At 42.9% G+C, this 17701-nt stretch overlaps 1 protein-coding gene across 3 annotated transcripts in view; it reads left to right on the top strand.

The window, feature by feature from the left end:
* Positions 1 to 17701, top strand: part of LOC119165856 (venom metalloproteinase antarease TserMP_A-like) — a 76019-nt gene that overhangs the window by 49448 nt on the left and 8870 nt on the right. For 2 of the 3 annotated variants that reach the window (XM_075872006.1, XM_075872005.1), the window contains exons 9-10: positions 14961 to 15069; positions 17025 to 17192. In XM_075872006.1, the coding sequence (XP_075728121.1) occupies positions 14961 to 15069; positions 17025 to 17192 (277 nt within the window). The remainder of the gene's footprint in view (positions 1 to 14960; positions 15070 to 17024; positions 17193 to 17701) is intronic. The other variant, XM_075872007.1, reaches the window with a different exon arrangement.

Below are 17701 nucleotides of genomic sequence, written 5' to 3'. Positions count from 1 at the left end.
TATTCGAAATACTACCTGCCGTGGTCACTTCTCAGATCTTGGACGCATTCAGTGCTGTGCTATTCAACTCCATTTGGTTTTACTCGTGATGAGTATGTTGTGGCCCAGAGGCAACTCTCGCCCAGTTCTGCTGGGGTCGCCCTGCTACATTGAGCACCCCTGAAGACACACTCGCACACTAATGGCATCAGTGGTAATGCGACAGCTGCTTTGAATTGACTGAGACCTTGAGAGAGATACGCATACAAATATTTGTCTTCTGCTTACAAGAATTTTTCAACTGACGAGGCACTCAATCCACCCGGCAGTGAAAATATGCTTTACATAAAATCTGAATCCGGCACCATGTGACCCTGTTTTGAATTGCAACAAGATCTCCGTGGTAGACACCACTCCGCAGCCATCATGTCGAATCATTTTATCGCCATCGGTCACCATACAATTTTAATCCACTGTTTGGGATCTCTCATCGGTCGGTTCACAAAGCGACAGTGATAGCGATGTTCAAACCGAACCTTTCTTATACTCGTGGCCCTCCACTGAACAGTCCACCACGGCACATGCTGTTGTATCCTGCTCAGGAGAGACTTTCAATACGTTTGCTTTAAACTAGAGGTGTGCTCAGATTTGTGTGCACGTTAAAGAACCCCAGGTGGTCGAAATTTCTCGAGCCCTCCACTACGGCGTCTTTCATAATCATATGGTGGTTTGGGGACTTTAACCCCACATGTCAGTCAAATGCTTTGAACTAGAGCTCGGCTGAAGCGATTCCCGTGCACAAGTAGGTACACTTCTCTGACAGTGCGCTATTTCTCAACTTACCACCCTTGCCACGATATAACCAATGCAAGCTTGTTCTGCATGCCCCAGGAGTTATTTGTCAAATTTAGTTTGCCTGATGTGGACGCATATTAAGCCTATGGTCAACGCTGTAAATTTTTCAGCAAGCGCTTAAGCAAAGACTTCTAACAGTTCTACACAGCAAGGTCGTTTAAAATCTTCTGGAGGAACACTGCTGATTCGACTATTTTCATGCTGGGGACTGTATCAATCACGCCGATCGTGCGACTTGTTTGACAAGTGCTGCGCACCAGTTATGCGTGTGTCATACTCGCGGACACTAAAAGCGGCAGCCGAGGCACGGCCAGTAGAGGTGGCAACAGACTGCTGTGCGCGCAGTAAGGGTGCGCTCCAGTGGGGTGAAGGTTAGGGGCAGTGTGTGTACCCGCACTGCTGTATCGTGTAACCTTTGCGTAATTCTGTTAGTGTTATTAATAAATGTTTATTTTTGGAGTTCAACTGACCCGCATCATTTATTTGGCAGCAAGAAGGCATGAACCCTTCATCTGGCGGCCAATGAGCGTGTTGCGTGTCTCCTACCAGTGATATGGAAGCAAGAATGCAAGGGTTTCGGGAGGCTTTTTAACGGATGGACGAAATGACTACGGTGTATACATCGAAGCGAAAGAAATTATGGTCCCGACCGTGGCTGGGGGACGATGGGTGACACTTCTGCCTGAGCAAACGGGCATGCCGGCACAGGACCAAGAGCAGAAAGTGCTCGGCGAAGGCAAGCTGGAACAGGCCGACCAAGCGAGAAGCGGAACCAGGGTGAAGTCGACCCTAGTGGGCACAGCGATGAAGCTGGCGGTGATAACGAAGACGACGAAGTAAACGTCATAGAAATTTTGACGACTTCTGGGGCCGAAGACGAAAATTGCGGGGCTGAGACAATCTTGCTTGTGTACGCTATTGTTAAACCAGGACTTGAATGAGTACATCAGCGATGAGGACCAAGCCGCTGCTGCGAAAGCCAGTACTACTCGCACGCCTACACCTAGTGCGGATGCCGTTGCAAAGACGCATACCGTGGGTAAAGTTGCAGCAGCAGTTGTGGCGGAGGCCACAAAAGGCGCCCCTGCAAGCGGCAGAGATCAGTCCAATAAGACCACTACTCCTAATTCAAAGCTTAATGGCAAGGTCACGGTGATGATGACAACTGAAACCGCGGACAGTGAGCTTACCCACATGCCCCTGCGGAACGGCCTGTCCAACAACTCGTGAATGGCCGACAGCGAGGCGCTGTTGTGCAGACATAAGCTCTGTGGCGTCCTGCGCAAATTACAGGACGGAGCTTCATTTGCCATGATAAAAGCTAAGGAAACCACTGCTGCTTCGAAGAACAAAGGTTACATCAAGATATCGAGCCCGGTGACAGTGAGAATATCACGGGCATGTTGGGCATCGCTTGTAAGGCCGACGTCAGATGCAAAGACTGCATCGGTGGCACCCGAAGTGAAGAACGTCATCATGGGAGGTGATGACGGTAACCATGTGAGTGAAGCCCCTTCTTTCAAGAGGAGAGTGTGTGGGAACCACGACTGCCGTGCGCCTTGCGTGACACGTGCTGCGAACCAGTGATGCGCGTGTCCTACTCACGAACTTCAAAAACGCAGCCGACGTGCGGCCGGGACCGTCAGACGGACCACTGTGCGTGCAGGAAGGGTTTAACTTACCTAGACAAAGTGAAGGCGCTGTGCGTGTGCCATCACTGTTGTATCGTGTAGCTTTTGCTTAGCTCTGTTTGTGGTATTAGGTGTTATTTTGGGAGTTCAACCAGCTGGCATTTTCCTTGGCAGCAAGACAGTGTGAACGTTTCAGGGCATAGTCTTAGTTCGAGAGGCCCAGCGTGTACCACATGCTATCAAATTTCTTGTTGTGGTTCCTCGGGCCTCACAGTGTCAAGATCAGAGACGTTTCGCTTTAGCATGTCACAGAACGAGCGCTAAAAAAGAGCGCGCCGCCAAATCCTTGCGACAACGGGCGGCAGAAACGCCGCGAGGTAAAAAGAAAAAAAAAGAGAAAGCAAACATCCAAGGCTCCCGGGCGCACGCTCTCCCCGCAGAAGCACGGCTTCGCAGACGATCCTCCTCACCCCACATCGGCGGCCCAGCAAGGCCGCGATTTTTCTAGAACGAAGGAGGTGGGGTCAGACCGAGTGAATCATCCTCCGGGGAGGGCAGTCGAACCGTCTCGTGCCTCTCCCCAGCCTTCGCTGCGCGTCGCGCCGACGAAATTAGGAGAACGTTCTGGAAGGTGGCGCGGAACGTATTTAATCGAGCAGCCGAGACGAGAAAGCAGGAGGAGACGGAAGTTAACGCCAGAGCGCGTAGGGATTCCGCCGTGTAGTCGGCGAAGGTTCTGCCCGTAGTGACAGAACAGGAGGAGACGGAAGTGAGCGCCAGAGTGCGTAGAGATTCCGCCGTGTAGTCGGCGAAGTTTTGGTCCGTAGGGACGGCTCGAGCTACAGGCAAGAGCGTGGGTTTACCGCTATCGTGCGAAGACGCGGGCAACAGCTGCGTGTGTGAAGCCGACGGTCTTCCGGCGAAGAAGTTGAAGTCTGAAGAGTGGCCAATTGAAGACGGGAGTTTTCCTGGAAGAGAAACTCCGGGGAGATTTCCTGGAAGAGAAACTTCGAGGGCTGCGGAACGACAACAACGCTGGACTTTGAGTGAGTGATTCTCGGAAGAGTATCATTCAGACTTTTGTTCCAAGGACTTTGGACTGAATAGGTTTTCTATCTCTTTAGTCTTTAAGTGTCTTGGATGTTAAATGCATGCGACTGCATTGTAGTGCGTATTGTTGTCCGTGTCCGTTGTTTTAAGTGTGGCTGATTGTATTGTGCAGCACGTAGATTGATTGGTTTGATTGGTGACATATTGTATGCAACTAGTGTGGAGTGTGCATTTTTGTGTATTATTTTCGATCTGCCATTATTGAAAATATAATTTGTTTGTTTATCAACTCTCGGCTCTGACTTGTTCTTTGGGCCACAGCCGGCGTCCGCTGGCGCACCAATAAGGACCACTTCTAAATTGTCCACGCTTTCGTGGTGCGGTTCGGGGGGCCGATACTTCGGCTCTTGGAATTAGCCCGGCGATCGCCTCCCTAATAACGGGACAGGTGTGACATAGCACTACCATTAAATGGAGCTGCATGTGCAAACAGAGCTTCTTTTAGGGAAGAAGCTCCTTACGCCATGGGTCGAGTGTCCCGTGTCGTAGTCGTACCTTTTGTTTATTCCTTGAATATCCGCTGGATAGCTATACTTGTACATGACAAATAAATGATGAAATGATGTGGGATGGCGGTACTTGGAGCATTATTCACTTGATGGACGGAAAGCTGGATGCAGGGACACACAGACAGATGGACAGACAGACGCATGGACCGACAGACAGATGAATGGGCGCATGGACGCGCAGACGGACAGACTTACAGAAGCACAATTAGACGGATGAACGCATGGAAGGATGAACGCCCGTATGGATGCACGGACAGACAGACGGACGAACAGAAGGATGGATGGATGAACGGATGCTTCGTTCGCCCCAGTAATCATCATTTACTCTGTGGACTTGTTGTAAGTTTTTTTGTTCACATCAGATGAACAAAACTTTACCTAACAACTGTTTCCTGTCCAAGACATCTTTACCATCTACTTTAATCGATGGAGATAGAGGGGTACAATGTGCAGCAATTGTATAAAAATAGAATGAATGCCTATGAAAAAAAAGTAGAAAGAAGAAAAAGTTGCAAGGATGACTGCGTTCGGGCATCAAGCACGGGGTGCACCTTATAAAGAGCGCTAGGTATTGCGAAACACATAGCTGCAAAAAAAAAAGATTGCTACATTGGTACTGATGTTTGCATTGAATAGAAACATGGCGTTTTATTTTAGTGGGAACTTGCTGTCAATTCAGATCACGAAAACAATGTGACCGAGCCGCATTTTATACTTGCATAATCTCAAAGCATCATTCTTACTCGCTACAAAAAACTCATCATGCAGTGAGTGGACATTTGAAGTTGGTTTTATAAGGTAACATACTACACTACTGTGTGTAAACAAAATTGAACACAGGCCTTCTGCGTGACAAACAGGTGTCTCACCGAACATCCAAATCATTGCTCGAAACTATTTTCGCAGAAAACAATATACAGACGTCACCTAGTGTGAAGAAGCGTGTTAAACTGCGTCGCAAGTGGGCGATTGAAAGCTATCAAATGATCCCAATGAGCTCAGTCAGAATGCATAATGATCAACAGCCACATGATCAACTGGGTTTGCACCTACATAGGTGCACGTGTTACCTAACTGAGGCGCAGTGGTTACCTTACTCATTTACAAAAATGAATGGTGGTGGAGTGGGCACTATTAAACTGTAGTTGCAATAGGATCATGCGGAACTTAATGGTGAATTTTGTCCACGAGGAGGTCCCTTTTCTTTCATAATGGTTGAGAATTCCGTCTACAAGTGAAACCATGGTTGCGAATAAAAATGTGATATGAAGGGGAAAAATGGCTTACAAGCATACGGCCACAATTTTTTAAAGATTTACTAAGATGCTTAGGTAATGCAGTGCATGCCACAATTAGTGGAAATGCTTCACTATATATGGCTGCCACACCGCTTCGCCTTATACCGCTCTCACGCTATCACAAAGTAATATTTACTAAGTTATAAATGCAAAGCATTTCTTAGCTAACTTCGGTGAGTTTGAGCGCAGATATCTAGCCGCCTAAGACTTTTAGCTTTCCTGGCTGTTTGGATAATGCGATATATATCAAAATGGGTATGGCACAACATCACCGAACGACGGGCATAAGTGACTAGTCATCACATGAAAATCATGACACGTGTGTTATGAATGTCATTATTTACATGTCGTGGTCTTGCTTCTCCTGCTATGGTTTCGTTCACATGACATATCGCGAAACTGGTATGGTATGACATTATTGCATGGCGAACATAAGTGGTAAGCCCTCCCGTGAAAATTATGACATGCGTGTCATGTAGGAACATGACTACATGTCATGCTCATGATGTGCTTGTGGTCGTTTCGGGGGATTCACATGCTCCAAATTTGGTATTACGTGACATGAATAAATGATAAAGGTATTTGACTGATGCAAACATGATAATCCTGGCTTGGGTGTCATGTGAGAGCATGACTACATGCCACGCTCATGGTGCACTCGCACTCGTCTCACTAGCGTCACATATACCAAATTTGGTATTACATAAAGGGAATGAATGATTGCGGTATGTGACTGGCACAAACATGACAATCGTGAAATGCGTGTCGTGTACGAACATGACTACATGCCACGCTCGTGATACGCTAATGGTCGTTTTGCTAGCTTGATATATAGAAAACTTGGTATTACGTGGCATGAATGGATGGCGAAGGAATATGACACGTCCTAACAAAAATCATGGCATCCCTTACGGAAACGCCATACATGGCCCATATATAAGTTATATCTGACCATACATAAGCATATATGACAGCATATGTGGCCACATATAAGCATATATGGCAGCATATGTGGCCATATATAAGCATATATGGCAGCATATGTGGCCACATGTAAGCATATATGGATGTATATCTGGCGGAGTCGGTTCATGTATGGGGTTATATACGGCCATATATGACGCGGTTGGCCCATATAAGGAGTCAAATCTGGCCAAATAAGGCACGGCCACACCATATATAACATATCAAGTGGATCCTTATATGTGGAAGTGCTCTCTTATTTGGGATGAACCACGTATATATTTAGCACCGTGATCACACTTTTATGCGAATTGTAATATATAACAATTTGTACACAAAGCTGACCTGCTTATTTTTTATAACAATAGGAGTAATTATTATATATGTTGTTTCTGCCATGCAAAAAAACCGAAATTTCAGGTCAGCTTTGTGTACGTGATAGTTGCAACTCAGTTGAATGCATATATGCATGCATTCGTGTAATTTAGTTCGTACATTTTTCATGGCATTTAGGTTTGAAACAATAAGTTGCAATTAATACGACGTAAATAATGTATACAAAAGCAGACATGTTTTACGAGGAAGGAATCGTGTCAAGTCACAAAACGTATTGAAGCTTCCGAACCTCGCTATTATTATAGAGCAATCCTATGTAGTATTATGTAAAGACAAAATGCATGCAACTTATATTGTTCACATTAATGCATTGTTTAAAGTGACAGCAAGAAATAGTAATTTCAATGCACTTTTAGCTTCCACATCGGTGGACAAAATTTCTGATTATTTGAAAGTTTTGATGGCTATATGCTCCCTTCATATAACAAGATTTCTATTAATCCTGTTGACCCCTCATCTGCGATTGCTTTCAGCAGCCATTTAATATAATTGCATGCGCAGTGCAATGTTTAAGGGAGTATTTTCAAAACAAAAAGGACTTACGTGAATGCAACTTGCAGGCACTATTATGATTACATTCAAGATGGAAGTTGTACTAATTTATTGCAAAAATACATCTTGCGTTTCCTTTGGCTACGTATAATGTTCCTGGCTGTGCACATAGTAAATTTATCGAAAATTTTATGATTGCACAAGTGAACAATTAATTTAGTGTAATGTTTGCAAGCGTCAAATAAATCTCACGTCATAGACATGTACGTTAAGAAAGGTGCAACTGACTCACGCGTGATACATATTTAATGGACCATGTAATGAAATGCTGAAGCTTTATAGCAACATTTAACGTAGGCTGCCGAATTCACAAAACTTCTATTTTGTGTCGGTGTGTCATTACTTGGTCGATGTCACTAAAGCGCACGTGCCATCATCAGGATTAGCCTAAACATTGCCTTGTGAATACAATTAGTATGACACTTTTTTTGCGGGCTGGCGTGATACCTAAGCCAAACTCTACATTATGTAAACAGCCCCTTGCTGTGCAGGCGCGTAACGATTCAAACTGCTTGCGAACATATCCTTTCAACACCAACACGGTAGTGCACTTACTTATAAGATATGTATGCCGGTACATACCCACCAAACTGCGCAAGTGCACACTCGCGTATAGAGATTCATGGGCACCCGGACACTGGCATTTCATTCAATGTGGCTAGATATTTTCGGCCATGTCAGAATGATATGAGTGTGTTATTATTCTTATTATTATTATTATTATTATTATTATTATTATTATTATTATTATTATTATTATTATTATTATTATTATTATTATTATTATTATTAATGTTGTTGTTGTTGTATTTCGCAAAACGTCCAACAGCAAATCCATAAGCTGTCATACTGTGTCGTTATGTAAGTTTTACGAGATCAGTTGTCTTGGTGTTCTTTTTGATAGCATGCTGAATTTTTTCTACTTGCATTAAACGTGCTACCATGCGAGGCCTTCATTCTCTTCCTGTTGGCTCAACATCTCGCGAAAATCCGGTTCTCCTACAGCCTTCTACAAATGGTACACCGTGATATGTCATGCTCAACTTCAGTACATATGCATATCTGATTTGGAATGGCCTTGCTAAATCCAGCAGTAGCGCCATTGAGTGAGTCCAGAAAAGTTTCATAAGCATTTACCCCCATTGTTTCACTAGAATCCTTTCAACACTGCTGGAATAATATATTTGTCATCAGTTAATGGCCGGCAAAATCGCGCTGAGCTGTTAATTATTTACAAGCTAGTTAAGGGTGAGATATTCTGCCCTTCTCGGTTGTAATAATTTTCAAACTTTGCGTAAGTTATTGAGAGAAAATCGACCGTTGCATGTACCTAGCAGCTTCTTTCAACACTCTATCCTTTACAGAATACCGAGTCTCTCTAACGTCAACTTTCTTGATTCGTTACGTTTTTCATAGTCTACAGTCACTTTTTTTTTGTCAGTGAGGGCTGCCCTGTCCTAACGTAGATTTGCATATGCACAGATTCTTCCCTTTTCCGTCTTTCAGGGAGCCTTCGGCACGGTTGTGTATATTCCACATTATTTTTCAGTCCCATTCCATGAATATCTACTCTTTTGTTTGTTGTTCCCATTGTGCATTGATTTTTTTCGACAGCTCGTTTTTGCTCTTTTCATTGATTTGCTTTTCTGTGGACAGTCTGTAATGTACTGTTTATTTTTGTTTTATTTTCGCGCGCGCCAGCAAGAAAAACCCTGTGCTTGGTCTTGGATACGTTAAAATGATTGATTGATTATTGGTTGATTGAATATTATTATAATCATTATAAATCCTTGCGAAATAAGATGAAAATTTGGCTGAAACGCGTCTTCGTTTCAGCCAGCGTACACGAAGCAGTGATTTCAGCTCCACGGAATGCCTGTCTAAAAGGTCTTCCACGCGCAGCTTTCTCGGCTCGCGGGAGTAAGTTGAAATCCATTGTCCGAAAAAAACTCGCCTGACTGCATTGGTTGCAAGGGGTGCGCACAGTAAAAAAATACAAAAAGGGCGCCCATCGGATGGGTGGACAATTCGGAGAACGTTGTTCGAAGAAGTGCACGTAGGCGCCCTGCAGCCCTGCCGTGGCTTACACCAGTCTGTCGACAGAGCAGGAAAGAGAGTGCCGCGGCCCATTTCAAGTAACGACGAAGAAAATAGTTTGCACAAACATTCAGTCGTATGGTAATAACATTGCGTCAATAATTGTTAAAAAATGAAATGTCGTTCGCCAATAAGCCTAGGAAAATTTAGTTCTAGTGAAAAGTGCGTAAACCATTGATCTCAAGGAGTAATGTAATGTTCATTGTGATGTTCATTGTTAAGCCTGCATGCACTGTATCCATCCACGCCATTGTTGCTTTTTTGCTCGCCGGAGTCATGGGTGCCGTGCTGATCGAGTTTGTTAATTTTCATTCCTTTTGCTCCTATTTCGTATTCAACTACTGCTCCAATTTACACAAGATAATCGCGCAGCTCTCAGGAATCTGCTTCGCTGTACGTGGCAAAATTGTGGACGGACGTGGAAGTGTTTTAGTGTGCGTGTGCGTCTGTACGCTGCTGGATTGGCGATCGTCAACTTTTCGTGCGAGAAAAAAATGGATACCCATGCTTGCGGGCAAGCGTTCCTTCAAAACTTCTTCCTAAAGCAGTACGAATGGATGGGGGGCTTTAAGGTGTGAATAGGTTATCAGGATTAACAGGCTCCTTGAAAGACAAGTCTCGGTTAAATGTTAAGGTAAGTTCATCATTTTCATTACTTTAGCACGTTGATCATAAATATTATGATAACTCGAAAACATACCACATTGCATGCTTGCTGAGTAAATAACTTTATGCTAATCGTGGTTACGTCATTAGGCTGTTTTGTTTAAGCGATACGACAACACTTTCTCTTTTTTCACTTGATCTAGACAGTTCTCTATTTATGCAAAAAATCTACGCCAGGAAATTGTTGGTTTCGTGCCATTGTACTTTTCATAAATATATTGATGTAAATATACTTGTGTTGTATTTTTCTCATTTTAACGCTTGAGGAAAAACCAAGGATAAATTACAACTTGCGCAATTACAAATAAAAAGGGTTGCATATCTCCAACTCCAAGGGTGTCATGAGATTTATGAGCCCACGTTTGAATTTGTCTTGCGTTTGAATTTATCTTTGTTCGTCTACGTTCCACTTGTTTTTATATTTACGTGTGTTTTGATAAGGACACGCAGTTAGAATTTTGTTGCTAGTTTGATTATTCAAAGCAGGGTGCAATGTCACGGATCCAAACGGAAAAAAAAACTTAAGAATAGTCCGTGATTTCGTTTCCACCATCTACAATCAGGGTGATATAAGTGTAAATTTGACTGGAATGCGTACATCACAGGCGACATTATCGTTACTGATGTCGCAACATCGCGTGGTTATCTTGAGGAACTGCGCATACTCGCATACATAGTTACACAAAATCATGTGATGTCACGTTTTAATCCGTGAGCACTGTAGATAGTTTTACGCAAGCCGACAAATAAACTGGTATGATGCATTAGGGCTTGCTACTGTGTGAAAAAGCTGGGGGACCGTTAAGCTCCGTTTTTCACAGTTGAACGTGATAGCAGTATCGATCCTGTTTCTTGTGCGTAATTCAATCACTTAGTGTGTACTCTTTATTGCATGATGCTACTTGAACAAATTTAATTGTGGAATAGTACTGTGTAATTGAGAAGGTTGAAAGTGTCTCAATGAAGGTTTGGCACATGGCTGCATTTTGTGTAAAAAAGGGGTAACATACCATACTTTAAACAACAAGAAATATTATGTAATTACTGAGTTTCGCGAAAAAATTGAAATACAAAAAGAAGACACCTAGACGCAGCACACACTGACAACTGAAACATTGTTGGAGAAAACAGGCATACGTATATATGCGGTTACGAGAACACGTGCGGTGAAAGAAAAGGATTAGATGAGCAGACAGATTGTATAATTGATGCGCTTCCAGGAAAGCTACCTCAGTAGCAAGCAACATAAGTGAGAGTTACGTGACACATGAATCCCCAGCTTTGTTTATGAAATACGCCTCTTCGATTTCCCGCGCTATACCGTGACGCTGAATCTAGCTTTAACTACCGTATTCCAAACAAGGGCGCGCAGCCACACTCTCTACAATATGATGATTGGTTAGAGAATGGTTGTTAATTCCTTTAGAGAAACTTTGTGATCTACAATTATATAAATAAATTCTAAATAATACTTCCCACACGACAGCGCAGTGCCGTCCACCACACGATGTCCACACTGTGAAAGGAAATGATCAGATGTCTGCTCATCTAATCATTTTTTCCACCTCACGTGTTGTCGTAACCGCATACATATGTCTGTTTTCTCCAATGAAGTTTCAGTGGTTAGTGTGCGCTGTGTCCAGGTGTCTTCCTTTCGCACTTCAAATTTTTTCGCGCAACTAAGTTAAGATGAAGTACCAACTCGCCCAGCAGAACGTGCTTCTCAATATAATGTGTGTAAAATGTTTTAGAACTTTATGCGCCCACTACGCAGTCGTGAGGGAATACGTGCAGTAACCAGTGTGCCTTTTGTAATGGTTGGCTGTCTTTAGACCGTGAAGTCACGTTAGTAATAACGTGTTGTGATGCTTGATGACAATGCACGCTTTTATCATGCAATATAGCTGCGATATTAAATGTTGTGTTGTGAAACCTGTATGCAGGATACATCTATTTGTTAAACATGACAGTTATTTTCCTTGCATTTACAACAAGAGGAAGTTATTCATGCTTTATTTCCAAGCAGATGCATAGCTGTGCGGTAGAGCACTTGCATGCCATGCAAATTGCCTGCATGATTTCGATCATCACTCAGACCCGAAAATTTATAATATTTGTTTTATTTGCATTCTCTCAATTTTCGATCATTGACAAGACGATTTTTCACGGAGAGCCACCGATGCCTACGCCTGAATTTCTGAAGAATGAGCTCTTTACCACTGTTACGTTAATGATGCATTATTGGCAAAATGCAAAGCGGATTACGTTTACAAAGTACATTTTTAGTGTCCCGTTGGCAAGAAATATTGTTAAATGCCTCCGTTGCCACGCGCACAGAGACCTATAGACACCAGTTTTAGCAGTCGTTCTATAGGTCATCAGTCACAATACTTGTACATAACAAGCTTGCATACCAATCACTTTCGACCGAACTCCTTAAAAGTTGATTATCAACTCATTTAAGTTATTCAATGCACGCGCAGTTCATACGGTCAATAGCAAGTCAATATTTCGTTTTGACTGACTATGGACGCTCCATTGACACACGAGAAAAGTTTTAAACATAACACACTGTGAAAAATATCTTTACTAAACTCAAATTGGGTTCTTTTATGGTATTTATTTTTGTCAAGTCGGAATCGATAAAGCGGAATATTTACTTGCACCGTACTATGTCTCAGACCGTGTTGACCATAGGTTCAAGATAAGAATAATCGCATGCAAGACTGACGTGTTTCAAAATGATTTTGTACCAAAAAAAAATTACAAGATGGAACCAGCTGCCTTCTAGCATTGCCTCTACACTCCCAAATATTTGTTTTATTTCATGTTAGAATTGTTCCGATTTATATGTTAGAACATGTTCCGATTTGTATATGAATTTCTCTTGCAGATTGTGATTCAGGTGAATTTGATTATTTGTTTGGCTGACTATGTATTTTTTGTATTCTACTTTTCGTAAATGCTCCCCCATTGTAATGCCAATTGGTGCTGTGGGTAATGAAATAAATAGATAAATAAAGAAGTGTCGATAAGTAAGCAATAAATTTAAGCACAAAGAATGTATCTCTTCAGGAAAAGTGGACTAACAGTGACATGTGCCCACCACAAACTTTAAATATGATGCCAAGTTACATTCTAGCAAATAGTTGTTGAGAATAACTTGAGATATAATGAGGATAACTTAATTGAACAAGAATGTTCAGGGGGTATCTACTGCCTTTGTTTTGGAGATCATAGTGACTGCATGCAGACCTTTCAACAAACAGGTATATTTCTAGCTGAAGAATGATTTGAGCAGCTATATTTTTTGCCGGTGACACAGGCTGAACTAATATAGATGAATCATTCGAATGGCTTTATATAAAGGTATCCATACAACGCCATATATGAAAGCATCCATATAAGACCTTATATGGATGCTTCTATATATAGCCATATATGGCCATATACAGCAACACCCATATATGGGGATATAAGGCCCATATATGGCTATATCAGGATTTGGACATATCAGGTTATACACGGCCCATATATGGGGATTCCATATATGGGCCAGATATGCCCAATTCCTGATGTAGCCATATATGGGGATTTTTATATAAGTCCATATATAGGATTTTTGTAAGGGATGCCTGTTTTGTAACAACATGACTACATGCAATGCTCATGATGCGGCCGTTTCCCTAGCTTCACATATACCAAGTTTGGTATTTCGTGACGCGAACGGACGGCGAGGGTAATGACATGTCCATACATGATAATCACGACATGCGTGTCATGCAAAACTTGACTACATGCTACGGTCATTGTGTGTTTGCGGCCGTTTCGCTAGCTTTACATATACTAAATTTAGTATTGCGTGACGCAAATGGACGACAAAGATAAATGACACATCCAAGCATGGTATTCATGACAAGCAAGTCATGTAAAGTATGACTCCATGCCATGCTCATGATGCACTCACGGTCGTTTCGCTAGCTTTACATGCAACGGATTCAGTAGGACGTAACGCGAACGGATGAGGAACACAAATGCCAGGCGCAAAAAACATAATAATCATGGCATGGTAGCCATTTACGGCATAGTTCACGTCCATCTCATATAGGACCGATAATTTTACTGTGATAGTTTAACCTTCCTCATTCTTGCTTCGCATATCACCGATTCCCACAGTATACGTGGGATCTACCTTTTTTTCCTGAATGACGTATTTTCGGCCAGATATTTCAATAAAACTTGATCCCACGATTTTGATATGAAAGGCTTCATAACATAAGTCAGATATTTCGGGTTAATAATAAAAACATGCACGGATTTGCAGGGCTTATCTGCTTTCAATGCCGTTTAAATAGGGAAGTAAGCTTAATATTGTGCTGGTAGTAAAATATGTTGGTATTTTACAAGTTTGCCACCAACCTTAGGAACTGCGTGTACTGCATGTCGATTCAAACGTCTATAAAAGCAACGGGGTGCCTAGACGCTAATAGAAATATATTCGTGAAGTTGAACTCGTCTGAGAAGCCACGTGGTCAGGTCGTGTGCAAAATAATTTCTATTTGAGAGACCACACCAATTGCTTCAATTACGGTTACTGTACAGGCCTTGTAGCCGGGAATACGCACTTCGCAGTCGAAAGAGCACTCGCGAGTGGGTTAAGCGCTAATGACATTGAGCCATATGAGACGCATTTTATTATGTGTGGCTTCACAAAAATGCCATAAAGTGTAAGGTATTAGCAAGTCAATGCCACTTCCCACGCCTATATTACACGGAAATTAATCGGTTTTGCAACATGACTCTGAACTTAACTAACACAAAAAACGTAATCAATTGTTGCGCTATCATGTGCCAGAACACTGCTTGTCTTGTTTTTACAGAATGTAACTGTGTTATCTTTACAGGTGTGGCTAGTGTCGCAGAAGTTTGCTCAAACGACAGTGCCATAGTGGCAGGAGATAACCCACCGACGTACAGCGGAGTACTTACGGTCGCTCATGAGATCGCACATGCGTATGTTTTATTGTCAGCATGCACACATGCACTCATTGTCTACCATTTACAACCATGAAATTCAAAGACACATTTTGTGGCACTGGTGTTGAATTTTTGTTTCTCTTATTACTAAGACACCAGCTTGATCACACTAGGCTTGTTCATTTTACACAAATGTCTTTGTTTCGTTCCGCAAAGAAGGCACCACGTGTAGCACATGTAATCAAAGTTCTCATGTACGCAGAACCTTCTTATGCCCATGAAATATCCACTCATGATCTCATTATCTTAATCTGTGGTGTCTCACGAGCAGTTTGTGTAAACTATAAAGTCCTGCACGATCACACAATGTCACCCGAAGCTCGTAGTCACAAGCGGTTGATACAGCGCTACACATTTCTCGACGGAAGAGAACTGCATAAAACTCTTAATCAGATCATTTTGTGCAAAAGAACACAAAAATCTTTCTTTGAGATGACGATGATGTGTAATCAAACGAATGCCCATGTTGATCTGGCCAACATACCTCTGGCCTTCTACTTCCTATCGGAGTATAGGCAACATGAGATATGTGAATAAAAATATACATGCAAGTGATTGGCACACTACAATGCCTTGTACAGCTGTCGCGTTATTCCACGACACAATGTGCGATACCCACTATATACAGAAGCCTGTACATGTCGCATTTGTTTGTGTTCTAGTGGTTCTAACGCCGGTCATGACACACCTAATGAGGCCCTGTAAACGTTAAGGGACATTATTAAATGAGTTGACTGTAAAATGACTAATTGACTGCGGCAAATTTTTTTGAAATCCCGAAAGTCCGAGTATAATTACAGATTTTGCCACGTGCTTAAAGCACTTTCCTTCCCCTTTTGTCTAGTGAACGCACTTTAAGCTACATGATATTGGGTAGGGGGTGCGCGTAACGATGTAATTTTTTATTGTTTGTTATTGTAGCACGACAGAAGGCAGTACGAAAATGTCGTGGCATGCACCGGCGAAAATACCGGTTCACGGTGTAGAGAAGGGTCATGGACTTTCTGTTTATGAAGGGGTCAATTTAAATTATGGCATCACTTCTACAAAAAAAATAGAAGCGAGGGATTTGAAAGTTCTTTCGAAAATTGATTGTATATTCCAGGCATCATGCTGCGCTGCGATATTCCGCTGATATGTTCTAAGGAGCCGCCACTACCGTTCGGCGGCATCTTTTGAGAATCCTCAGGAAGAGGGCCTATGTAGGTTCTAAGCTTCACGCACTTTTTAGCTCAACGTGGACTTTAACGAGCGTCGTGCGTGGTGAACACGTCCATGGTTCAAAAGAATTATTCGTTCATGAAGTGGCTGTAGTCCAGAGAATTGATCGCATGTTTAGCTGTGGCTCTCGCTCATTCGTTCACTAAAGAAGCAAGCATACACTTGCGGGTGGTTGCATGTGCTTTCAGTACGGCATAGTAGCCACCATGCTTGCTTGAATGCTGACTCAAGTCACGCAAGTGGCAGTCAATGAAGATGAGCTGCCATTGGCACATGTGCTGTGTGATGTCAGTGCTCATTTGTAAGAAAAAGTCAGTTTACTGTAATGGTTAAGCGCCGCTTATTAAGCCGTGTCTCATCGCTTGAGTCGCTTTTTCCCGTTGAGCCTCTTAAAAAAACCTTAAGATGACAGGCTCCAGGAACATAAGCAGGAAGAAATAACACACCACATGGTTGATTATCAGACGACCACCATCACTGGTTTCACTATGCTTGTCTTGTATGGCGAATATGCTTCTACAAAAGCGCTCCGAAAGGAGCGGAAACATCGAGTGAATGTCACTCCAGCTAGCGTATCAACCCGATTGAACGTGAACACGGAGGGATGCTGACAGAATTCAAGTGCTTTGGTAGGAATAACCCAGAGTCGTTACTGAAGAGTGTTCAACGTTACGGCAGCGAGTTGGTTGACTTGGTACATTTGTTTCCAGGCTAGGGGCCACTCACGACGGTGAAAAGTCAGAGCTTGTCATGGATGGGTATCCAAATGATCTGAACTGCGCGTGGGAAGATGGATACTTGATGAGCCCAGCGAGCGGAGGGAAAAACAGTGGAAGGCTTTCATACTGCACGAAGGAGCAAATCAAGTTTGTAGTCAGGTAGGTTAGTCCAGTTTTTATCACGGGCCGGCACACTTCGCAAGCAGCACTTTAGTATGTCAAGCGAGTTGCTGCGCTCCTTAGCTCGGGTACGCAGGTACTACTCGACACCTCACAGGAATGTAGGAATACCAGTACGCCCACACTTCGGTGCACATGAAAGGGGCTCAGATGGTCCAAGTTAATCGGGAGTACTCCTGTACCACATTCAGCCCCCCCCCCCCCCACTTCACCAACCACTTTCGTCTTGTGGTTAGGCTGGTCACCTACTGGCTCGCTGGACATCTAATCGAATTTCGGCTGCTGCAGCTGCATACCGTAGGACGGTAAATGCTCGAGGTCCACATGTTTAGATTTAGGTGCACGTTAAACAATCGCAGGTGGTAAAATTTTCAGTAGCCTTCATTACGGAGTTTACATAACCTAGGCGCTACCTCCAAGTTGCTTCTCATCTACTGACCTGTTTGCTCATAGTAATACTGAATTTGCGCATAACAGTAACGTTATCT

Source organism: Rhipicephalus microplus, chromosome 8 (assembly GCF_043290135.1).
Source record: "Rhipicephalus microplus isolate Deutch F79 chromosome 8, USDA_Rmic, whole genome shotgun sequence".
NCBI classification, from domain to species: domain Eukaryota; kingdom Metazoa; phylum Arthropoda; class Arachnida; order Ixodida; family Ixodidae; genus Rhipicephalus; species Rhipicephalus microplus.
This window is presented reverse-complemented; position numbering and strand designations above follow the sequence as displayed.